This window comes from Lissotriton helveticus, chromosome 6 (assembly GCF_964261635.1).
Source record: "Lissotriton helveticus chromosome 6, aLisHel1.1, whole genome shotgun sequence".
Lineage (NCBI taxonomy): Eukaryota > Metazoa > Chordata > Amphibia > Caudata > Salamandridae > Lissotriton > Lissotriton helveticus.
In genome coordinates, this window is record NC_136067.1 from 1,494,720,072 (window position 1) to 1,494,745,527 (window position 25,456).

The 25,456-nt window shown below is 46.0% G+C and overlaps 1 protein-coding gene across 2 annotated transcripts in view; it reads left to right on the plus strand.

Annotated features, from left to right (window-relative positions):
* USP34 (ubiquitin specific peptidase 34) overlaps nt 1–25,456 on the plus strand; it is a 2,681,755-nt gene that overhangs the window by 471,459 nt on the left and 2,184,840 nt on the right. For both annotated transcript variants that reach the window (XM_078649291.1, XM_078649292.1), the window contains exon 20: nt 9,533–9,615. In XM_078649291.1, coding sequence (XP_078505417.1) covers nt 9,533–9,615 — 83 coding nt within the window. The remainder of the gene's footprint in view (nt 1–9,532; nt 9,616–25,456) is intronic.

Sequence of the window (25,456 nt, forward strand, 5' to 3'; positions counted from 1 at the left end):
CAGTTTAAGTTAAGTTGGTTTTGCCAAGAATCGGAGTCAAGAATTCTCTTTAAGGGTTTAGTCAGCTCTGTACCTGGGTAATAGAAAGCAGGAGGTCTGGTATCTCTCTCTCAGGACTTGATATCCCAGCAACCCGCAAGGGCGGCTGAAAACACCGGAGCTGGATTTTCTCGGCTGGAGAAAAAGAAAGCGTCTCTCTCAGTGCGTCAAAGGGGAGGGGTGGCGTCCGTGGGCTCTCGCATCAGCTGGGCTCTCGGGCAAGTAGATAGCCGCTCTGCTCCAAACCACCGTGTGTTTGCTTAAGGCAACGTTGGTATATTTATACCTGAAAGGTGCCGGGTTTGACGTAAGGTTGGACATAAGACGTCAATAAAGATGTCACTAAGAACTGGCTGTTCTTTCAGTGCTCACAGGAGTTCTAGGACAAATCAAAACAGAAGCGTGGGGATTTCCCAGGTTGCTGGAGGTTTGCTTTGTTTAAAGAACGCGTTGTACTCTCTAGGAGTCTGGGGAAGTAGCCTTGCTTAATTTGGACTGCATGGGCTACGACTAAATATGGATATGATTCTTATGCCTTTATAAGGATATTATTTATTATAGCCATACAAGGGCATAAATTAGGAATGGGTCCTAGATAGAAATACAACAAGCCTCGAACTCAGTATTATTATTCTGTGTGAGGAAAGACATATACTGTATACAATATGCTTCAAGCGGTTGTAGAAGGTGCCCTTTATGACTTGTGGTGCTTGGGGACCAAGATCCAAAGAATCATCAACAGTTCTGGTTTACCTGCTGTGGTATGTCAGAGTGCTGGTTGCGATGGTAGCCTCGAGCGCTACACGGTTTGGTCTAAATTACCTGTATCAAAAAGGCTGCATGTGATGACAAGTCGGTAGAACTCAAAGGGGGCTCGGCTTGTGAGGGGCTCTGGAGCAAGGGGACTCATTTGGTGCTCGTGAACCTGGTGATGGGGCTCTGTGCAGAGGTGTTTGGCCAGCTCGTCACTTGAAGTAGAGTCTCTCATGGTTCTCGGTCTTGACCGGCAGAGGGAAAAAAACAAACAGCAGGGACACTCTCTGTGTGACCCTCGTTTATCCTTGCGTCCCTCAGGGGGCAAGTCGATTTTGGCGGGGTTGGTGCCAGGACTAGACACTCAACAAGCCTTGGTTGTTGCTTATGTTCCGGTACTCATGGCCTTGGTGCAAGGGGCCTTCTAGAGGGTCTAGCATCAAAACTCACTTGAGAGAGAGGGCTGACCTCTTGGAACCACTGTGACCTCTTTCTGGCGATATGCTCCCTCAGTGGGCCGGATGACCAGCAAAACAAAGTACTGGATGTGAGAAGTTGGCCTGATATATAATGTTCACTATTCTAGTGAGCACTTTGTATCAGTCCAAACAACCCTTATTGATGATTGGTTGTAAGTCAACCTTATAGACCAGCTATCCTAGTAGCATGGATACGAGCAGTCTAAGGCTAAGACTCTAGAGGGCGTGTTAAGCCAGCTGTTTTACCATCACATTACCCCTTGAACACCAAGTGAAAGGACACCACACAAGTTGTTATGAAAATAAACAGATATTTATTTATAACAGGACTACCCTGAACTCTTTATGAGTCAGGGAGCTAAGCACATAACAAAACTCTTAAGAAAATACTTTAAGTCGCACAATTTACACAAATGCCCGAGGGGCACGAAAAACCATATACACAAGAAGTGGAATGCGAAGTTGCTAGCAGGTAAGTAATACTTTTCTAGACTGTAGAAACGCTAGGCCTACAATGCTGAACCCTTGGATTAGAAGCAGGAGGCCTAGGGACGCCGTGTGCAGAGTGGAAACTCTCACGCGTAATGCGGGAACAAGTCTATGGATACTAGCAATCACAAAGTTACTGTTCTCGGGCGAACCCGACTAGGTGGGTCGAAAACAAGAGTGGATCCGAACACTTAGGGTGTTGGACTATGCTGGAGCACCGGAGTACTCAGTTTACCTAGCCCAGGGGCTGCGGCTGCATAGGGTTCAAGTTGCGTCGGAAACCCTCGTTGAAGAACCAGGAGCCTGAAAAAAGAAGTTGCTGGCAGGCGGCCAGTGAAGAAGTTCGTGGTGATCCAAGCCTGGATCAGGGAAGAAGAAGACCTGTAAGCAGAGGGGACCAAGTTCTGAATCACTAGCCAGTGATTTAGGTGGGCACCAGGATGGCACCGGACGAAGTCACCTCGACCAGGTGAGTGGGCGCTGCTGGGCTCTGCAGTCTCTCGGACCAGGAGGCGTTGTCGGCGACCAGGATGGAGGTGCGAGCTGTCCCACGAAGGTATCTGCTTCTGACGTCGCTGGACCCAGGATTGGGGCAACAGTCTTGGCAAATGCAAGGTCCACGCGGTGGACCTAAAATGGCGTCTGGAGTGGACCAGGAGGGTCCAGGGTGCTCCTCTGTTGGAGGGGAGCAAGGGCTAGTCTGGAGCAACCAGACCAGCAGTATTTGTCGTTGTGGAGCGTCGTAAAAAGGGCCACTAGCCAACGGGCAAGTGACCTCGACAACGCGGTGGGCAGCAAAGAGCAGAAGGGCCCCACGCAGATCTCGTGGATGCAGGGGCGCTGAACTTCGGTGCTGGAGCTGCTCAGGGTCGGGGCTTCTCTTACCCCAAAGCACTCAGTCGAGGGTCACTCGGTGGTCGTGCTGGACAAGCGTCGTGCAGTCTTCAAAGATGGCCGGTCCCTCGAGGTCTCGTCACACCCACGGATCACAGCTGGGCTGATGATGCAGGTTGAGGTCAGAGGTGCCAGGGAAGCCGGTTCTCATCGTGCTGGGCAGTCTTGATCCGGAGGAGAGACTTACAGCAGACCGCGATGCTTGGTTGGTGCCTGCTGCTGCAGGGTGACTACTCCTTAGTCACAAGGGAGAAATCTTGAGAAGAGTCTTGAGGTCCTCTCGTAGAAAGTCGGTTCAGGATTCAAAGATTGATCTAATTTGGAAGGGGGCCTGCTCCTACCTTTATCCTGCAAAAGGGGGCTGGCACGCGACTAAGTCCTGCCCTATGGGTGGGACTAGGAGGGGGGTGGTTACACCCCTCTCCTTTGGCGGGCTTTCCCCAGATCAGGGGCTGGAGTGCCCCTGGAACTGGTTCAAGCCGGCCTATGCACAGTGAGCACCGGGGTGCCACTTGCAGTCACCTTCCTCTAAAGCCCTGCCTACCTAGGATACACAAAATCCTGTCTGGGACGGTGCTGGCACCGCCCCTGGCAGGAAACCCTTTGTCCTTGCCTCCTGTGCTGGGAGGACTCCCAGCAGCAGGAGGGCAGACTTGTGTCTCGGTGGCAGCATCCATCTTGTGGAACTGAGGCTATGTCTGACTTTAACCGGGGTTACAGGTTACTTACATGTTGTGTCCCTCTAGAAGGGTGGAATGCTAACCCCGTCGCCAGAATTGGCGAGGGGTTAGTATTCCAATTCGTATGACACCTTACTCGACATGTTTTGATAAAGCGATACCAGAGTTGGCATATAACCGCGAGGATTATAATGCACTTAAGAGTATATGGTATGCGTTATCATGGAACAGCTATTAGGACTTGGTTCCGCAAGCTGCAAACGGGCTCAGCTCATGCCAGAGCACCATTTCACCTTATCCCATGCACTCTGCCTTCAGCATTGTTAAGGCCTGCCATAGGAGTGACTGATAGGAATATAGGTGTCCATTGTAGGTTTAGATATAGGAATACTATATCTAAAGCAAAGGGTGATTACACCACCTTGCCCCAGCTGTCAAGCAGCCAGTTGTGTCTGATTTAGTTAGTTAACCCAGGGGTGGCATAATACATGCGGCAGCCCCTGGGAGACTTCTGGGTGCACCTCAGCCCTGGGTACAGGGACTTGGAGAGGGCCCAGTGCCAATTCCGTACCTGGGTACAATTTGGAGTAGAGAGAACAACTAGGCTGGGGGTCTGATTAGCAGGCCCACAGCCAGGGAAAGTCGTAAACCAGTGAAGCAAAAAGCAAAAATCTGGGTGATCATAGGATTGCAGACCCTACTCTCCTACACTGGACACATGCAGTCTGTGCCTGCAGATGCGGAGGTGTGGCTACTTCACCCCAAGGGAAATACTAAGTGGTTGTTGAAGCACTGGACAGCCCTCCAAGGGTTTGAGGAGGATGTTCAGCTTCTGGCAGGGTTTAGTGTCAATTTCGGAGCAGGTCCTCCGTTCTTGCAATATCAGCTCTTCTTTCTCCTTCTTCTGTTCCCAGGTAGATGAACCTGTTGGTCTGGTGTTGAGGGGACCCCTAAATATCGAATTTAGGGGAGTGTAGGGTAGGAGCCAATGGGCTACCTACCCCAGTCCTGTCAACACCCCCTTTATGACCACTTTCTAGCGAGGATTAGGTATAATCCTGACCCAGAGTTCCTCATTTCACCAAAACCAAGATGGTGAAACCCTTCTTTGACTGTTCACTTCTAGTGGCCTACCTTAGTGGTGTGCACAGCGTGCAAGTGTGAGACACCATCTGACTGGCTAATTTCCTGCCTGCTCAGGTACTAAATGGGCCCCAGGGCAGGGGATGACATTCGCCAGGTCTTGGGGAAGTCAGGGTCGCATATCAAAGTTGGCAGAGGCTTTGAAGCTTCTGGCCTTGAAATGCTAAATAACTAGCCATCCTGCTGGAGGAGGTTGAACACCTTCTGCCAGAGCACACATTGTTGCTGGCCATTGAGAGCGTGGTTCTCACCTACAGGGGGTCAGAAACGTGTCTGTGGTGGCAGGTTAGTCCTTACTAGTCAGCCAACACAATAGAGGATGAGTAGATTTACAGGGTGTACCTCAAAGGTGCTCTCTGGGTGTATGTCACCATAAATCCAATATTGCTATCAGTATATATTTATTGAGATGAGGAGTTAGATACTAAACACCATTATTTTCAATGAAGCCATTATCTGGCTGTGTCATTTGTGATGACCAGTGCCCATTACATACCTTTACCATGACTTTCTGATCACTTGCAATGTCTTAGTAATGGAACTAGACGTCACAGGTGCACATCTGCTCGTTCAGATGTAGTCTCACATGTAATATAATGCACCCTGACTTAGGGCTCTGAGGCCTGCTGTAGTGGTGACTCGCATATTACGCATGCAGTGTACTTGGGCATTCCACACAAGGAGTGTGCAAAGTCATGTTTTTAGGATGTTTTGCAACAGCAGAAGTAACGGGACCTCCCCTATGATACTTTTAGGACAGGGAAAAGAGGGGAAAACAAAACATATAAATATCACAACATTTCCCTCATTGACCAACAACTGTTATTTTAAAGATATACCAGTGACAAGAAATAATTATCTCCGGTTTTTAATTTTTTAACATGCCATCTTTTTTTTTTATTATAAAAAATACTTTTTTTATTTTATGGATTCATTTTTTATATGTTACAAAACAGATTTAATCATAAATGCATATAATCCTTAGCACATTTCTTTTATAACTATGATTATTGCAGAAAAATACTAAAAATGAGTAAATGCACAACAATACTAATTAAAGTCCTCCTGATTGCATACTAAAAAACAAATCCACTCATACAAAAACATTCAACTACTAACATACAATATCTGTCAATGATAGGAGAGACAATTCCATCCTGTCCTTTAGCCTCTATCAACAACTCGGGTCTCAAACAGAAAGAAAAATTCGAGAATCGGCACTGGGTCGACGCGCGTTTCGGTGGGATGCATGTAGTGGACACCACCTTCCTCAGGACCACTTCAGATACAACAAATATCAGGGGACCTATAAATATAATAACATTAAAATTTACAACACTGGTATATCAACATTCCTTTTAACAATTTCTCTATCAGCACAATTTTTTTTCTCATTTGTTTGACCTGGGTTAGACACAAACATAGCAATAGTGAGCTCATTCATACACATCTCTGTATAAACATACTGATAGGACATGTGTTATACTGAATGGCCAAATCACATGTCCAGACTCAACAATAATAATAATAAATTACATTAGAAACCTGTTCACCAGAGAGACCGTCAAGAGATGTCCAATACTCTCTATCCATATGGACAATGCTTCAAAGACCATCACCAACACCAATTGTAAAGCAAGTACACATAATACCTAAAATTCAGAATACGTTTCATAAGGCAATACTCAGTCAAACAATACAGGTCGCGATGAAAGTCCTTTCAGTGTCCACTTAAGGATCTATTCAGTAATCTAAGATATAAGAAACATACATGTTGACAAAGCTATCGACAAGCTCAAACTCGAAGGAGTGACGCTATGTCTAAAGTTCTTATCTTACCCAAAGTAGGATGAAGAAAATATAGCTGGGTATTTGAATAAATCAGTCGGTTTCTCCCAGATTGCTAAAAATGGCATGGGGGACGAGGCTAAAATAACGTAGAGAAGACATCCCAATAAGGATTAGTGGGTCTTACTAAGCCACGAATACAGCACCCTCTTGGCAATATACTAACCTTATTGTACAGAAAGTTCACATATTTCAATAGTGGTCTCCCTCCTTTCGTCCAGGGAAATAAGTCAGTTCTAAGGTAAGGAACAATGAGATGGAGATCCCTGTAAGGAGATATGGGAGTCCAATTAAGGTAATCCTGATCCCTAACCCGATATCGCAAAAACATACCTATTATCCTTAGTGAACCAGTTGATAACCCCTTGACAAAAATTATTTAAAGGCAAGTATTACCAAGACCATATAAAAATTGCTCAAGGAAGGGCTCAGGCGTGCGCGGCAAGGAAACTTCGATCGGGCTGAACGGGTTATCAAGACTCCCACCTATACTCGCGAGATATGCCAATCAACAGGGCACTCTCAAAACAGAGTGGCAGCGCTGTAATCGTCACGTTACAGATGGAAAATGGGGCCTGCTTTAAACAATAGTCACAACATTTGCCTCAAAGTTGCTCCGTGTAACAGCTACGCTTTGGAAAGAGAGCTGTACATACGAAACGTAAAAAGTACTAAAACGGCGATATCTAGTAGAATTAGACTAAAACAAAGGGATATTAATAGAACATCGCCACAATGCTTACCTTCCTCCTATTCATAAATGAATGACCATATGATTCCCCTGATGTCGGATATAATGCCGCAAGAAACTACAGGCACCCTGATGGGATTTAAATAGTTCCTGGTTCAGTTATCGCGGTAACGCTGGGCGGGATTAAGGTGTTCCCCGCGATCTGACCTAGTCAGCATAAAAAACGGACTACTGACGACACACAGACCCGGAAGGGGGTAAGAATAAATGCCGGACTATGCTATAGCCTCCTATCAGTGCCTTCCATGATAAATACGGAAGTAGTTGGCTAAAGTCTCGCAGTATCACTAATCGTGGTTTAGATGAAAAGACCAAGGACATAAAGGCCCGACTAAAAGTAAAACTCGAACCAAAGTGACGAAAAATAAAAAACGGACTACCTTACAACACCCAACTGTAAAATGAACCCGGTCACGAAAAGTGTGAAAAACGTGATCCGGGTTATTATATTTTATTTACAACATATAAAAATACACACCTCCCAGAGGAATAAATCGAAAAACAATCACAAGAGAGAGAGAAAAAAGAGAACAAAGAATTTTTTCTACAACAAAAGGAAGACATGTGTCAACTGAAAGATTTTTTCCTCTCTGTCAAAGAATATGGCACAGTACAGTGTCGGTATGACAAACCGCCATGGCAATATCACACATCAAATATAGTGTGTTATAGGTCTGTGAAACAAGGAAAGACGAATAAAAGTAGCTAGAAGTCCTATATGTGAGCTACACATATGCTCCGTATAGTTATAAATTCGGGATGCTACCTTTTGGTAACGTACCATCCTATATCTTCATTTAAACCTGTACGTACGCTATCAAATTGAAATATCCAGAAGGTTTTGCGTTTTTTACGCGTGATCTCCATAGGTTGTCCCATCCTATGTTGTACCTTCTCTATAATGCACCATTTAAGGTCCTTATCTGTATGATTAAACTGTACAAAATGTTGGACTAATGGGGCAGTAATTTTATTCGTCCTAATTGCGGACTTATGCTCACTAAAGCGCAGCCGAAATTCCCGCCCTGTTTCGCCCACATATGCAAATTTTCAGGGGCCGAATAGAACGTATATGATGTTATTGCTTCTGCAATTAGTGAGGCATCTACGATCGATTTCCACATCATTATGGCTTAGATGATATGTAACTAGGGCAGAATCACATGCATGACAGGAGCCACATCTGTGATTACCCCGGATACTGGGTAAGCCAGTGATAGATCTTTGAATATCTACTTTAGGTATGTCACGAGTATGAACCAGCAGGTCCCTGAGGTTCCGGTTTCTCCTGTAGGCCACTAGAGGGCGAGATAACTGGAAGTCATTATCATCAGTGTTTAAAATCCTCCAGTTTTTATTGATCACATTCTTTATTTTATAGTTTAATTTGGAATGATTGATCACACAAGTAATTTGGTCTCGAGCTTTATGTGTGGTTCCCTTTAGCAGTGCTTCCCTGTCATAGTATTTAGTCCGTTTATAGGCATGACGCACCAGCCGGTGCGGGTATCCTCGCAGAATAAGTCTCTCTTTTAGGGCATCGCCATGTATATGAAAAGATTTCATATCTGTGCAGTTGCGCCTAATACGAAGGAATTCCCCAAAAGGGATTGAATCTTTCTGGCAATTGGGATGGTAGCTTCCAAATTGTGATATGGTGTTTTTCGCAGTGGGTTTTCTATAAAAACTTACTTGTAAGTTACCATTAGTGCCATCAATGATGATTTCTAAAAATTCTACTTTACTAGTACTCCAATTGGCTGTAAATTTTAGATTCACATTACTGGCATTAAGCCAAAGGATGAATTCCTGCAAATCAGCTAGTTCACCCCTCCAAATAAAAAATATATCATCGATAAAGCGCTTCCATGAAAACACTATCAAAAAAGGGGGCAGCTTCATTAAAAATATTCTTGAGTTCCCACTCACCCATAAAAGCATTAGCCACACTTGGGGCACAAGAAGCTCTCATTGATGTACCTTTGATCTGCTTATATAGCGAGCCATTAAAGTCAAAGAAGTTATTAAAAAGAACCAGTCAATGAGGGAAATGTTGTGATAGTTGGATGTCTTGCACCATTTTACGCATCCTGCAATGGCCGTCTGCATGCAGATTTTGTTGGGGTCCCTTTGAGTGGCGTAATACCTGTGGCAGCCCATAGGGACCCTCTTTAGTACCCATTGTCTGGGTACCATTTACCAGGCGCGTACAGGGGTGCTAAAGTCCTTGCAAATTGGGATACAATTGAACATGTTGCAGTTTTTAGGGAAAGAGCAGTGGTGCCTGTTTAGCAGGGACCCAGTGCACGTCCAGTCAACATCAGTACTAGTGGGCAAACCACTTATCATATTTGATAGAGATGTATGGTAGTCATTAATAATGAGACATGATTTAATGTTCCTTACTCGCTCTTACTTAAAAATACTAATGGACAATATTTATTTTACATATGCAGGTACAGTCACAGTGCTGAGGTACAAGTGCGCCTCCAGTTTTTGACATGTGTTTTTTCAACACTTGGCTCACCGGACCACTTTAGTAAGTTTGGAAAAAGTTACTAAATATTTTTTACATTATGAAAGGGGTATTTGTTTACTAATTTCAGGGAAGAATATGTTGTTCAGGAAAATGCAACAGCAGATGTCGAATAATATGTAAAATACACATACAAACACACACTGGCTTCTGTATGATGGATTGCTGGGCTCTTGTTGGTGTCACGTTAATTATGTTTTGTTAATTGTTAGTGTTTTGGTTTTGTGTTTTTATGTTGTCATGTTTTTGTAACATAATATTGTTTCTAAATAAAAAACATTGATCAAACAAACTTATTTCACCGTTCAGTATTTTGCTTGCAAGTAACTCGATGGGTACAGTAAAGAAAAGGTCAACATAAATTGTTCTTAAACAGTCTCCCCTTTGTCAACATATGTCTAACCTTGTTCCAAGATGTTTGGAGAACTCTCTGATAAAAACAACTGCAAATGGCACCCCAGCCTGGTCTGGAATATCCACCAGACTCCTATGAACATTAAATATAATGGCTTCTCCTTCCAATCCCTGTATCTTTTTTCATTTGTAGGCACATCTTTGACATTTAAACCTCAAACCAGTACAATTCATTAATATCAGAGGTTGATGAGTTACCCAGTTTTTAGAAATGTCCCTTCTTGCTAATATTAAACACAACTTACAGAACATTTCCTTATGTCTTGTTAAATTGTCACCCTCACCCCACATCTCCTGAATAGGAATATGCATACCAAAATCCAATTTTAAAGCAGCAATCAGGTTAGCATGGGACTGAATTCAAAATGCTTCGACTCGCACCCTCAAGTCTTAGGAAAGAATAAGCCTGCTTCGTGTGCGCATATAATACATTTTGGTGACCAGACCAGGCCCACATGGAACAGTTTGGACCTTTGATGCTAAACTGTGTGTAAAATCTTGAGTTGTATAAACCTCAAATTAGATTGCATTGCCACCTCGCTGGGGTGAGGAAGTGCCTCCTTTTCAAACTCCCCCAAAAAGTCAACACACTCTGTATCAGTATGCTAAAAGTATTGCACACAGTAGTGCTACATAAGTGATGAACAGTTTCCTATACATTTTTTCACCTGTACCCTCATGTCCAGGGTTGATGGTCTTGTATATCATCACCCTTAAAACCTTTACAGCTGGAAGCATGCTGAACATGAATATATTCACTGTTCAAAAGCCTTCCATCTGGCCCATCTATAAAATCATCCAGTTTTGAAATGCCAGTCAGTGCCCCTTCAGTTTTACCACTTCTTCTAGCACATTTCCAAACAAAGTGAGGTTTCCTCAGTTACCCCTCAGTTTCAACCCACTTATTTTGAAGCAGACCTTCAAGCCTCAAGCGCTTCTTCCACTGCTGGTGGTAGACCGCCTCTCTTCATGCTTCCATATAAGTAGTGTTGATGGGTGTGGTTGCCTATCCCTCAATGATCAAGATTCCTTGCTAGGGGCATGTGCCCATGAATTGATCAGCTCTCTGAAGCTGTGCCTCACACTGCAGGGTGCATAAGACCGCTTCAGTTTCCTTTAAATTTGTTTCTGGATCCCATAAGAACCTCTTCCCCTTACTCATCTGGAAAGCTGCTTTACCTCTCCTTGAAAGAGCGTGTGCCACCTATAGGTGGATTGGTATCTTCCTCTCTTCACCCATGATCTCAATAACATCAGGCGAATGTGTCCTTCAGATTGTAGATACAAGGTATCCCATACCCCTCCTATTGATAGAGACTTCTAGCCGCAGATTCCTCTTCTTTTAAATATTCCCCAGTTGTCAGACTGGATCCAGTAACTTTATAGCAGCACCTCTGCGCGATGGTAGGTGGCACCGTGCTGCTCTACTCTGACTCCATTCCGCTGCCGAAATGGCATATATCAGCCTATGTAAGCACCACTAACTGCAGTGACTTACATTTTTTCATGCCATGAAGCACAGATTCGGAGCTACCTCTTTTCTCGTTGAGACATTTTCCTCAATCCCAATTTTTTTTACAGTGTGGAAAGGCTGTAGCCACTCCCAAAGTGACAGATTTTAAGTGCTTAAAGTACCGTCTCACACAAATGTCTGTGACAGATCTTCACCAAATTTGCCTGCGGTGCCTGAGTTCAGCCCAATGAATCCAAAGGTCAACCAACACCACAGGGTGAAACTCTACATCGCAAAGCAGTGGAATATTCTACGAAGCGACTGGTCCATGTCGAAAGTTAGGTTCAGTTCATGATCCAAATGTCATCGGAGTTGGTCCAGAGGTGGCTCTTCATCTTAATCCAAATCCTAATGTAAGTTGGAAAAAAAACACTTGACTTTGCCACTTAGCACCACTCACACTCCAGTGAGAAGGCATGAGGCAGTACAGTACATCTCGATCTCGCTCCTAAAGTTGTTCAACTTAGGATCCAATCCAGCAACTTTTTCCAGAACAGTTTCCGAGGCGGTCTACCACTCCTAAGCTGATTAAAGAGTTCCGAGAGGCTATGATCCTATTCTTCAGATCTTTGGCGACTCCTTCTTGTGCACCTGCGGGCCCCACAAGGCCCAAAGGTTCGCCACCTGAGCTACCACCGGCAGGTTCGCCACTGAGGAGTTTGCTTCTTTACAACATCCTTATCTGTAGGGTGGCCTAAGTCCTTGACCTCTAGCTCCCCATCGTGAAGATTGAGACCAGGGTACTTATGAATGTTCTTCAGCCTGGGAAGACACCTACTGAGCCCCTCATACCATTTAGTGAAGCCCCTACAGAAGCCTGATTTGGAAGGCTCAGGCCTTATCTGCAGTTGAACCTGGAGAATAGGTGGAGTGCCGTTTGACCTGCAGGACGCCTTCTTCTATATATCGCATCAGCGATGCATGCGATTCGTGGTGGGACAGGAGCATTTTCAGTTTGCTGTGCTCCACTTTGGTCTCACCAATGCCCCTCAGGTGTTCACAAAAGTGATGGCAATGGTGGCTGCAAATCTCCGGAGATCAGGGAGGTCTTGCCTTACCCAGATGACTAGCTGTTGAAGGCATGCTCACCTCAGACACTCGTCAACCACTTCCTGCCAACCTCCAGTTATTTCTGAGGTTCACTATCAACCTGCAAAAGTCACGATGTTCCCTGTAAGGAAATGCCTCTTTTTGTATGGTCAACCCCAGTTTTTTTGACTGATGCTGCTGATTCTTTGACTTTGGGAGTGCACCGAGGCCTTCTAACCAGGCCTCAGTCAGTGCCAGTGCCCTGACCCTAAAGTGCATATCCAATTTGCTATACCCAATTGGAAATGGTTAACTTGCCTATAAGCCCCTAGTATATGGTGCCATGATACCCAGGGCATATTAAGTTATAGGGGTACCTCAGGGCTTGCAGCACAGGTTTTACCACCTTGGTGGTCCCCAAGTAAAACTAGGCCATCAGTGTGCCACTACAGACTGGCAAAGCAATTATGCATAGCTTGCCTGACTTTGCCCTTGACAGTAATGGGAAAGCCACTACTTCCCCAATACATGTGTAAGTCACCCTTTTGTCCTGCCTACTAAGTCCTTGGGTAGGGTGCGACATATGGCACAGGCAGAATATATATTTTACATGTTTTGACAGTAAACATGAGAAATCACAATTTTTACTGTGAGAGACTTGGTTGTCCAATTGGCGAGTACGGGATTACACATCGACTCCTGAGCTGTGCTAATTCCTGAATGGTGCGAACAAAATGGGCACTCCAAGTTATCAAATAACTCGTTACATTAAGCCTAACTTCTATTTCAAGTCGAAATTAATGTAACTTGTTTTGGTGTGCAGCTTTTACAAAGCTGACACTTTGTTGCCTTTATAACTCCTGCGCCTTTCCGGGCGCACTTGGAGCCTATTCCAAGAGACAGCTTTCTGCCCTCCTTGAGAGACGTGCTAACAACTCTCAGGAAAGAGAACAGTGATGGATTGCAAGCTAGGGAGGCTTTACCTCCCTCTTGCAGGTAGCAGCTTAGGTGTTCGCTCCAAAAGGCAGGTTTCAAAGGAAAAGCTGCCTTTGAAGTTCAGATGTGTCAAACTAGGGAGGAGGGCTGGCCCATTGTTTAGGATGATAAGCTGGCATAGGGAACAGAGAGGAGAAACCAGCTGCCAAACCAGTTTCCCCAGGGGCGTGTAGTTCTGAGGTAGCCACACTCCATGGGAGGGCTAGTGAGGTCTGAACAGTGAAAGAGGGGTCTCCTCATCTTGGGAGTGGGCAGAATGGTGCATCCTGGGATAGCCAGATGCCTCACTCAAGAGGAAGCGGTCACCAGTTGGAAGGGAACCTGCTAGCCCATTGGCTACCAAATGCATCCTGCCCAGGGGCATTTTGCGAACATAAATGAGGCACTCCTAATACCCAAATTTCAGATCTCAACCGACTGGAAGAAGGACCGAAGGACTACCCTACTGCAGCGAGGGACCAGCAAAGAGAGACATCGCGGAAGAAGACTGCACCTGGTGGCTAGCAAGGGAAGGAACTGTACCTGCCAAGTCCTGCTCAAGGGAAAGCGGTCTTCAAAGCTTAGCAAAGCCAGTAGACTCCAAGGGCCAGCTTGCTAACCTCATGCTCGTAGAATAGGGACACAATAGCTGAAGAAGCCTGCTGGGGAAGTTGGTAGCTCAACGTCTTCATGTAACTACAATCGCTGCCATGCAGAAACAGGGACCAAGATCTGATGGACAGAGTGGCACCAGAGTTTGCTGAGCGGGGTGCCTTTGGAGAGCTGTTTGGACCCTCAAAAGACAAGTTATTGCCCCAGGAAGGATTGGCCTGTGAAAGCGACATTGTCTGACTGGTAGTCCAGTGAGCATTGAACTCCAGCCAGTCTTCAGAGGACCTTGTCGGACGTCGACCTGCAACCAGGAGCTCTGCACACCATTGTGAACTGAGGTGAACCAGCTGGAAGACCCTGCCGCCCCGTCACATCCACAGCTTCCTGAGAGCATCTTCAGCGCCTTCATCCCTTGCATGCCAGATCTGCTCCCCTTGGAGCAGCTATCCCTGACTCCGCCACAGTAACTGCTCTTGCCTGTGTCTTGCTGTGTTTGCCTTATGCTAATTTAAAGATTGCACTGCCGGTATCTTTTTTCGTGTTACTAACCTTAGTTCAACTTGCCTTTTTGCTCTCCTACTGTTGCGTTTTCGTTTTGAACCGTGCGGTTTAGGAGCCACTCACACCTTTCCCGCCCACTCCTTCTCCACCTTTTGCTCTTTTTCTTGCCTCCACCCAGCGCCCCACCACCCTTCCCAGGACCGGACCTACTTAATGGAGGCCGCAGAGAGGCTGCACAGGGGACACGCACCGCTGGTACGCCAAAGGCAGGTCAGTCTGAGTCCGTCCGCGTTTGGACCACGCCCAGTGCCAGGAACCCTGCCCTCTGGCCACCCATTTATGCTCATCCCCAGAACTCCAAGTCCTGGACCGTAGAATCTGCAACAACTGCTGCCTCTTATCTCCTTGTTCAACGGTAGGATCTTTCACATGCCACCACTGTCTCTCCACCTGCATCTCAGGACCGCCCATGGAAACCAGAACTACTCCACTGCCTCCTGCCCAACACCCGAAAACGCTGCAAACATGACACTGAAATCTGGGACACCATCACCACCCTCACCCTGATGTTATATTCATCACAGAGACCTGGCTCAACCCTTCCTCCACCCCTGATATTGCCATTGGACACCCAGCGGCTACAAGATGAGACACCAGGACTGCACCAACACACACAAAATCAGGACTCCCCTCGACTGGGGAGAGACAGCGGCCTTCATCCTTCTGGACCATTCAGCAGCGTTAGATACCGTATTCTCACCACACCCTCATTAAGGGACTCCACCACATGGGGATCTAGGGAGACCCCCTTAAATGGAGCACTTCCTTCCTCACAGGACGAACTTAGAGAATCTGCCTACCACCCTCAACTTCTGAGTCCAAGAGCATCATCTGCGGCATCCCTCAAGGGTCATTCCTCGGTGCAACCCTGTTCAACACGTACATGACGCCCCTGGCCAATATCATCCGAGCCCATGACCTCAACATCATATCCTACGCAAATGACACCCAGCTCATCCTCTCGCTTTCAGAAGACTCCTCCACCTCTTGAATTAACTTTGACAAATGCATGACTAGCGTTGCCAACTGAATGAAGACAAACTACCTGAAGCTCAACATGGACAAGATGGAGGTGCTGATTTTTGGGAACAGCACCTTGCCGTGGAACAACACCTGGTGGCCCCTCAAAGCTCGGACCCACAAAGCTCGGACCCACACTCACAGACCTCGCCCGCAACCTTGGCATCATCCTGGACAGCAAACTCGCCATGAAACTCAAGATCAACGTAGTTGCCTCTGCCTGCTTCCACACACTGCACATCCTCGGAAAGATCTTCAGATGGCTTCCTGTCAACACCAGTAAAGCAGTCACACAAGCCATAGTCACCAGCCTGCTGTACTACAGCAAAGCACTCCCAAGCAGGACGCAACACCCAATTCCAAAAGAAACTCCAGTCCAGACGATACAGAACTCGGCTGCCAGACTCATCCAGTACGTGCCCAGACTCACATCACCCCCACCTCAGGAACCTCCAATGGCTCCCTATCCAGAAAATCATTTCAAGGTGCTGACACGCCTACAAGGCCTTCCACGACCAAGGACCAGAACATCAACCACCAGCTGAACTTCCACCAATCCTCCGGACACCCGGGCTCGGCCTCTCTCGCCCACACTCCTCGCATCTGCTGAAGCAACCGTGGCGGACGTTCCTTCTCCTACTTAGCCGCCAAGTCCCAGAATTACCTTCTCTTGCACCTCTGAACATCGTCTCTCCCAGAATTCAGAAAGAGACTCTAGACCTGGATTCTCAACTGATCCCAGTAAGATCCCAACTCCTTGATACCCTCCTGGGTGATTGTCTACACTGTACAGATCCGATTTGCATCAGGACCACTCCTTAGGAATCGATTGCATCATGGGTAAAGTGATTGGAACTGCTTGAAGACTACTCAGTCAGTGAGTCAAGAAATCTTTATTCGATTTAGTTAAAAATCATACAAAGAGATGAAAACATTTTTATACAAATAAAAATCTATTGTACAATTTCATACTAATCAAGTACACGTGATAAAGTTCATTTGTTTGGGCTATATAAAAAAATAATTCAGTATTTAAAAATGTATAAAAAGAAACTCATTACAGTACAGTTTTGCGTGGTTTAATTCTAGCTGCCGCCACCAAAAAATGTGCCATGCAAAATGTAATACGGATGTTACTCAGTGATTGAAGATAGAGCAGGGCTGGTCTCACCTGGGAGAAACCAGCCTCCTTTAAAATGGGTAACAGGTGTTTTTTTCTTGGCTCCAAAAAAAGACCACAAAACATGACAAAGTGCAAGGTATCTTGAACAGAAAAGTTATCACAGGTACAAGGGGGGGCTAACTCTGGTTTTTCCCATTTTTTAAAGCAACCCAAGTAAAAATGTATCGGGTTGAATCTAAACTTGGTCAGGAGAAACCTGTGAAATGGCCTATTAACAAAACTAAGGTAAGGTGCAAGTGCATTGGAATTTATTAACAGATAATGTTTTCTCACTGCCGACTTCTGCAGTTCCCTTTCCTCCTGCCCCACTCTTGCCCTGATCATCAACTGCTTCTTAATTATATCCACATCCTGTTTCTTGATACCCAAAGGGGATGTGAAGAGTTCCGGGCGACCCAATTCTGTAAAAGACTTCTTCAGATAGGCCAACCATGGCACCCTTTTGGAGAAGTCCAGAGACATGACATCGTTCATGATCATGTGGTTAAGGGATAATTCCTTATTGAGCCACGTCTTTAACCAAAAGGTTAAAGGTGCCATGTTAAGTCTATCGGTAACGAAATCCAAGCCCACCTCCGCATGTATGGAGAATGTCGGTGTGGACTGTGGGACAGACTAAAGGGAGCGTAAGAATCTATTTTCTGCCTTCTGTATTGGTTCAAGATATGCATAACCCCAAAGGGGTGAGCCATACATTGCCAGTGAGATACATTTGCTGTTATAAACCTTTAAAAGGGCTTCCATCGGCCTGGTGCCCAGCCTATTTGCAAAGCCCATAAGAGCCGCTGATGACCTGGCCACCGCCAAGCTTTTTGCCCTAACCTGGGGGCCCCAGGAGCCCCTTTCATCAAAAAGCACCCCAGGTAGGGAAAAGACGGGACTCTGGTTACAACTTCACCCTTGCACTTGAAGGTTTTGGATGTCCCCTTGTTTCTGTGGCGCCCGACCACCATTGTGTGTGATTTGTTCGTATTTATCTTCAAGTCCAATTGGTCCATGAAGATACCAAAGGCGTCCAGGAGCCGTTGGAGACAGATGCCAGTGCGAGCTATCAGCACCGCGTCGTCCGCGTACAGGAGGGCAGGAATCTTAGCTACTCCTGCACGCGGAACGTCTCCATCCACGTCTTCCAGATGGGTACCCAGGCCATTGATGTAAATTGTGAAGAGCAGGGGGGCCAATATACAGCCATGCCTGACCCCGCGCATGGAGTTAAAACGGGGCGTGCACCTTCCCTCATTTGTGACCCGCACCGCTGCGAATAGCTCTTGATGGAGAGAAGCCATATACCTGACCAGTGCCTCATCTATACCAATCCTCAGAAGGATGGCCCACAACTTAGACCTGTTCACCAAGTTGAAGGCCGAGGAGAGGTCCATAAACGCAAGGAATAATGACCCCTCTTTGGCCACCGTATACTTCGAGATCAACAGGTGTAAGTTGGAGCACTGCTCCAATGTTCCTCTCCTCTCCCTGAACCAGTGCTTGAAGACTACTCTTCTGCCTAGGTAACGTTCTAAGGGCCTTGCTGGTCCCCCTGCCGGCTAATATAGCAAATTGGGGAGGTACCTTTTGTGAGAAGCTGGGTTTCTGTTGCAGTAACCCCCCCAGATTTTGCCAGACTACTGATGCACTTTTGAGTTGATGTGCTCTGGGTCTCTCCCAATCAGGTTCTTAGGGCCTGTGTTCTTTCCCCAAAAGTAACCTAAACCCAATTGGCATCTCTGGCCACAGGTCAGCCCCTGGTAAATGGTACCACAGGTACCCAGGGCACTCTGACCAGGGAAGACCTCTAAGGGCTGCAGCACTTAATGTGTCACCCTCAGAGGCCCCGTAGCATTACACACACACACACACACTGTCTTTGCAGGCTGCGTGTCTTGGTGCACAACAAAGTTAAGACATGGCATACATCTCTAAGTGCCATGCCTACAACCCACTGCTCTGGCATAGATCAGTCACCCCTCTAGCTGGGTGCACTATATCAGTGGTGAGGGTACAGGTGCATGAACCATGTACCCCTACAATGGCTAAGTCCATTCTTAAACATTGTAAGTGCAGTGCTGCCATTAAGTATATGATGCTGGGATTTTGTCATTACGAACTCCACAACACCATAATGGCTACACTTAAAACTGAGAAGTGTGGTATCAAACTTCTCAGCACATGAAACCCACACGGATGCCAGTGTGGGATTTAATGAAAAATGCACACAGAGGCAATCTTAGAGATGCCGCCTAAAAAACGAGCTACTTCTAGTGTCCAGGCTGAATGACTGATTTCAGCTGCCACCACCATACATGTTTCTGGACCCCTGTGTCGAGAACTGGCTGCTCTCTGGAGCCTGAAGCAATGAACATCCTGGGACGAGGTGTCAAGCCTCCTCCCCCAGTATGGGCACGGTTCACAAAGGGAAAGCTTCAAAGGCTTGCCCCCTTTGTGAGCTTCCCCAGGCCACTTGCTGCTTTCAGCAGCTGGTCCCCACTGGTTTTGACCCCGACTTGGGGCGGGAGAACCGGCGGGAAAAAGAAGTGAGGAAGAGAAGTGTGCCCACCTCTGCCAACTCCACCCCTCAGGTAAGCGAGGCGAGGTGAAGCACAACTCTCAGTCCCCGCCATCTTGCAGTTGGGGGGAGTCTCAGCCAACCAGGGACAGGCTTATGCCCTCCTCTCCCACTGGAAGGTGTCATAATAGGGGGTGTACCCACCCCAGGGAAGCGATCCATTGGTCCCAAACTCTTTACCTACCTGTAACACCCCTAAATCTAGTATTTAGGGGCCACCCTGTACCTTGCTTCCTCAGACTAGAGGAAACTACATGAAAAGAAGAAGAGGGACCGAACAGCTGTGCCGAAGATAACAAGAGGACGATGCTTACTGACTTGGCCCCAGCCCTACCGGCCTGTCTCCACCCGAACCTGTTCTTGCGAAATCCCAGTGTGTCCTGCAGCCAGCAACCTCGAAAACCCCGGAGGACCTGCCTACCTTAAACCACAAAGGCTGTGTCTTCTGTGAACACCGGATTTGTTAATCTCCAACCTCTGGCTCCGGCCGGAGACCGCAAATCTGCACCACTCCGCACCCGCCGTCCACGGCCCGAGCTCGAGTGGGCAAACACCATGAGGAGGTCTCCCCCATCAGCAATCCTAACCCGAGATTCGGCGACCCCTGACCTGCCTCAAACCTCCAGCTGACACCTACAGCCTAAATCCGGAAGGTCCCCCGCTACCGCGACCAGGATCTGGTAAGAAGATCCGACCCTAAAAGGCACACCTGCACCCGACGCCCCACCACCTTGGGTGGCCAACCCGACGGTGTCTAATTAACCCCTAACTTACCTCTCGAAGTGGTGGTCTCACCCAGAAGACCTTCGTCCACAAGCCTGCAATGCCTTTGCAAACCGGAGGTTCCCCATTGCAAACAACAGGGTGCTCAACGTCTAAACAGCACCCTGCACCCGCCCGCCCTAGTGCTACTTTGTTTCCCCATTTGCCCTGAGCTAAAGTCCACAAGCTTTGCTCCCACAGCTAAGTGGCCCCCATTGGATAACATTGAACCTCAGCACTCTGCACCTGGCTGTCCTAATGCCGCTAACAAGAGTGCATCCCTGACCCTGAGTCTACCCCCAGAACCTCAACTCCCATTACCGAATACTTACCCTAAAACCGATAACACTATTCTCCTCCATAGGATAACATTGACTGTTTTTCTTGGAAATGTTTCAAAGTGTGGAGTTTGAAAACCTAAAGAAATTCTTTAAAATTTTACTATTTAACAAAAATCCTTTTACTTACCTGTTTGTAGGAAATGTCCCAGAGTAGTATCCAGGTGTACTACTCTGCGTAAGAAAAGTAATCTCAAAAGTAACTTACCTGTAATCTTACTGAAAATCCTGTATCGCATTTCTTGGAAACAATTCTGTAAGTCAAAACAAAGTAAATTTACAATTACAATCCAAACTGTTACAAACTGTATATTTACTATAAAGTACTTACCACTTACCTGTACAACACATGCGTAATACTGTCCTCTGATACTGCTTTACTGCTCGACCGCACTACCACAAATAGAGAGTGAGGTGCTATCTAACTTTACCTCTGCCTATCTTTGGGGTTCCACTGGACTCTGTGCACTCTATACCTCACTTTGGTGTAGTATATACAGAGCCAACTTCCTACACTCTTCTTATAAGGAAGTAAAGAAATCTAAGGTTGGAATCCTATTGATTTCTTCTTGATGTCCTCTCACATCCCTGGGGATATCATGCGTGATCATCGGGCGTGCACCTTGGAGGGCCGACGTTCCAATGCTGTACAGACCCCACAAAGGATCACTTGAGCGAAGTTCTTTTTTTGTTCGTGGTGTGATTAAAGAAACGTATTTAAGGGTATTGGGAGAATATACAGTGTGGTGGAGTTAGTGAAGGAAGTTAAAACTGGCTAAGAGATGCCAAATTAGAGGTAAATATTGTGGCGCTTTTGGCAGGGTAAAAAAAACCAGAATGAGGCTAGGGCTACTGTAGGCTTTAATTAATGTGTGGTCAAGTCTGACTGTCCGACCTGACCCCATTGAACGTACCGAAGTTTTACTTGAAAACGTTTTGAAGTGTCAAATTCATTGAATTTGTCAAGGCTTGTTTTTGGTTGAGTGAAAATGCTTTGATTTATTCTTGTAAAACCTTTATCTCTGGTACTCTCCTGGGGATCTTTTTATTTATGGTGTCAAAATGTATATAAAAAGACAATCTGGTTTTATAAATTGGTGTCGGATTTCTTGAGTGTCGTATCGATTTCTTCTTTAATTGTGTTTTTTTTTAATGATTTTCATTGATTTTCAGCAATTTGTAGAATGCACAACATTTCACATACAGTTATAAGTACAGCCTATGTAGGGTGCCAAGCAATAATGAGAACAATAATCATATAACCGTATTGTCATTCTATTCTGTAAATACATTGTCTCTAACATTATTAACATTAACAGAGATAACTGTCAGTTGTTTTCCGTTCATGTCTGCTATGTGTCTGTTGTGTGCCCAACCAAACATAATTGCGTGTATATGTGGGTGTCTATTCAGCCGCATTATGTAGAGGTCTGCGTTCTGTGGCATTGCATATGGTTCGAACTGTACTGAGCCTGAATGTACAAGTATGGCCAGTATGCATGCATATTTTGTCTATTGTACTCCTACTGTGTCGCTATGGAGGAGTGTAGTACAGTGGTGTGTCTTACGATGAATTGGGCTTGTGGTGTTCAACTTTGATTCTGTGGTGGTTAAATAATCTTGCCATTGCATGGGGTTTGCTGATGGAGGCAATCACGTGGCATTGATCAGCTGGGTCTCCTATTCTGCCACTAGTTCCCTGCGGAGTTCTAAAAGCCATGCGTGCGTAATAGGGCCCGCTGATGACTTCTAGGTCATAGCTAAGCCTTTAGCTAAGCCCAGTGCCAGATCTAGAAATTTGTTGAGATTCTTGCGGCGTGCATTGCCTTTTGTGATGCAGAGTATAAAATGTAGGACCTGGGCTACTACTTCCAGCTGCTTCCGTTAGTATCTCAGCTACACTATTCCGATATGTCGCACGTTTTGGGCATGCCCAAACCATATGGGGGAACGTGGCGTCTGAAGCTAGGCATCTAGGGCAGGCATCGGTGGTGGTAGGATACATACACGATAGTCTATGTGGTGTTAAATATTTGTGATGGAGATAGTTGAATTGCGTCCATTCCAGTCTAGCGTTCATAGATATATACTTAGGATATCCTATACACTGTGTCCACTGCTTATCAGTGACGCTGGCTGTCAGTGCTGCATCCCAGTATTCGCGCAGTGGTTCCAACAGGGTGGCTGGGTCGGGCCTGAAGGAGTTGTATATTGCTGGGATTGCTTTCCTGCCTTGACCATGAGTCAATAGTGTTTGATGTACCATGGATGTGGTGGGTTCAGTTCACGCGTTCCCCCATACCTGGAGTAGTTGCTGTGTCAGTGTTGCATAGAGCAGGAATGTCCCTGGTAGCACTCCTAATAGCCCATCAATACAGCAAAATCACATGAATTTGTGTCCACAAATAGATCCCCTCCCATGTGTTGAGTCCTGCAGTTTGCCACACTACGAGTTCGGTTAACCTAAGGCAAGTGTTAGAGCCGCAGGGCGCTTCTAGGGGGAGGTCTGGGGTGGTTTAAATGTTTCAAATTGTTCCTCTGGGTAACCCTTGCTGTTCAGTGCCACAGCTACCCCGGATTGTGCTGAGAATTTGACAGAAACCTACCATTCCTGAAGGGGTTGGTAAGTATATCACACAGTGAGGTTGCAAAACCACACCATATAATACACCCCATTTCCTGACTTTCCCCTTCATCTGAGACATTCTGGGCACAGTTTGGTTTCGTGCCTTTCCCTCAGGAAACAGAGTCCTGGACATTCAGGCTATGATCAAAGCTTTTTTCTTTGAACCTGGATTTCAGTGAGGTTGACTCCGCGGCTGCTGTTACTGAAAGCCTCCTGCATCCTTTTGGTTGAGTATGCAAAGTAGCATTGCAGTCTCTGCCGGTGGATCTGATCTCTCAGTGGGCTGAACATCAAGGGGACCTCTCTGACCATGTTGAGATTTCAGAGGCGACTGCAAAAGATTTGCAGTGGTGGTTACTGGACTGCAATTGGGTCAGCAGCAGACCCCTCTCCCTTCCCCATCCGCAGCTCACAGTGGTGACTAATGTATTGCTTGTAGGTTGGGGATGAATAGATGCATCTGGTCTCCCAAGAGAATCTCAGCTCCATATGAACCTTCTGGAGCCAAGGGCCATCCACTCTGTGTAAAATGCCTTACTTCAGTCCATCAAGGGGATGCTAGTACACATGCTCACAGAAATTAGTACCACCATGTGGCACTGAAACAAACATGGCTGGGTGGGTTAACATTGCCATGTGGTACTGCAAAAAAAGGGGTGGAGTGGGGTTACAGACCCTGTGCCAGGACTCCTTGCGCCAGGAGTCTTTGCACCTCTGAAAATGGCTGGATCAGCAAGAAATATTTCTGATGTTGAGCCACCAGGTAGGATTATTGAATGCTGGGCTGGGTGTTCTCCGCCGTGGATTGTTCAGCATTCTGTGTCGATTAGATTATTAGTGTAATTTATACCACGTGGTGGTACAAGGTTTCTTCCACAAATGGGAAGAACCTTGGCTCAGTCTGTTAGCCACCTCCAAGAATGCACAATACCAGCACTTCTGCAGATTAGAGTTTCTAGCTCAAAGATGCTTTCTGCCTCAAGGGAACTCTGGACTCCAGTATGCATTTCCGCCGATACCACTCCTGCCCTGAGTTCTCAAAAAGATCAGGACTGTGAGAAAGTGGCTCTATATATACTGGACAATAATGAATTACAATGTGTATAGAGTCCACAAACCCCAAAGGTATTTAAAGTCAGGACTGGACTTACTCTCCAAAGTGGTAGCTTGGTCGAGCAGTAAGGCAGTACCAGAGGGCAGTGCAAAGCATTTGTTGTACACCAAGTCAACAAAGGATTTCACACACTCAAAGACTGAACTCCAGGCCAATGGTTTTTATATCCAAAGATATAGTGGTTTTATTTTTAGAACCAACAGGCATAAAAATATACTTTGCTAGATATGAGAACTCTCATGTAATTACTTTGCAAGGAAGCCATAAAGCTGGTGAAGACAATAGGTACAGAAGTCTAGACACACTTTAGCATTGAGGTCAATGAATTGTTACCATAAAAGTACAGTTGATTACAGTACAGATTACTTTAGTAGTTCCAGGACTAGATCCTAGATTCAGTCCTTGGGTCTAAGCTGAAACCAGATTAGCAAAAACGTTTTAGTTATTGTGGTGAATTTTCATGAATATAAAGCTGTTTTAAAAGTTCACACTTAGAAACTTTTCAATGACAATCTGACAATGTTATTCAATGGGAGAAAATTCAGGTTGCAGGTAAAGTATGATCGCGTTACTTTTGTAATCCAGTACTGGACTTCTAGAGCCAGCACTGGGGTCTGAACTTAAAACAGGTAGGTAATTGCGTTTCAGTATTTCGTATGATTTTTAAACAATATTTCAAGTTTTTAAAAGTAGGCACTTAGAAGAAATTTCATAGAAAAGCATACAATGGGTTTCTATGGAGAAAATACAGATTACTAGCAAACCCGCTAAGGATCACTTTTGCGGTTCAGTACTGGGCTGCAAGGTACAGTACTGGCTTCTCGCCTGCTTGCCGGTGAGTACTTCGGAATTCGGACTTCAGCTGATTTTATATGAATATTTGCAGTTTTCAAAACTTCACACTTTGAAAAATTTCGAGTCAGAATGGGTCAATGTTATCCAATAGCAGGTAAGTGAGTTACCGGTTTCCAGGTGAGTACTTGGCTGGTGAATTTAAGGTTCCGGGTATAGACTCGGGGGTCCCCCAGGATCAGGTAAGTACAGTCGGTTCCGCCCCAGCAGCGCAGGGCCGGCCGGGTGCAGAGGTAGGTAGGCCCAATGATATCCAATGAGGTTAAAGGGGCCTTCGGTTGG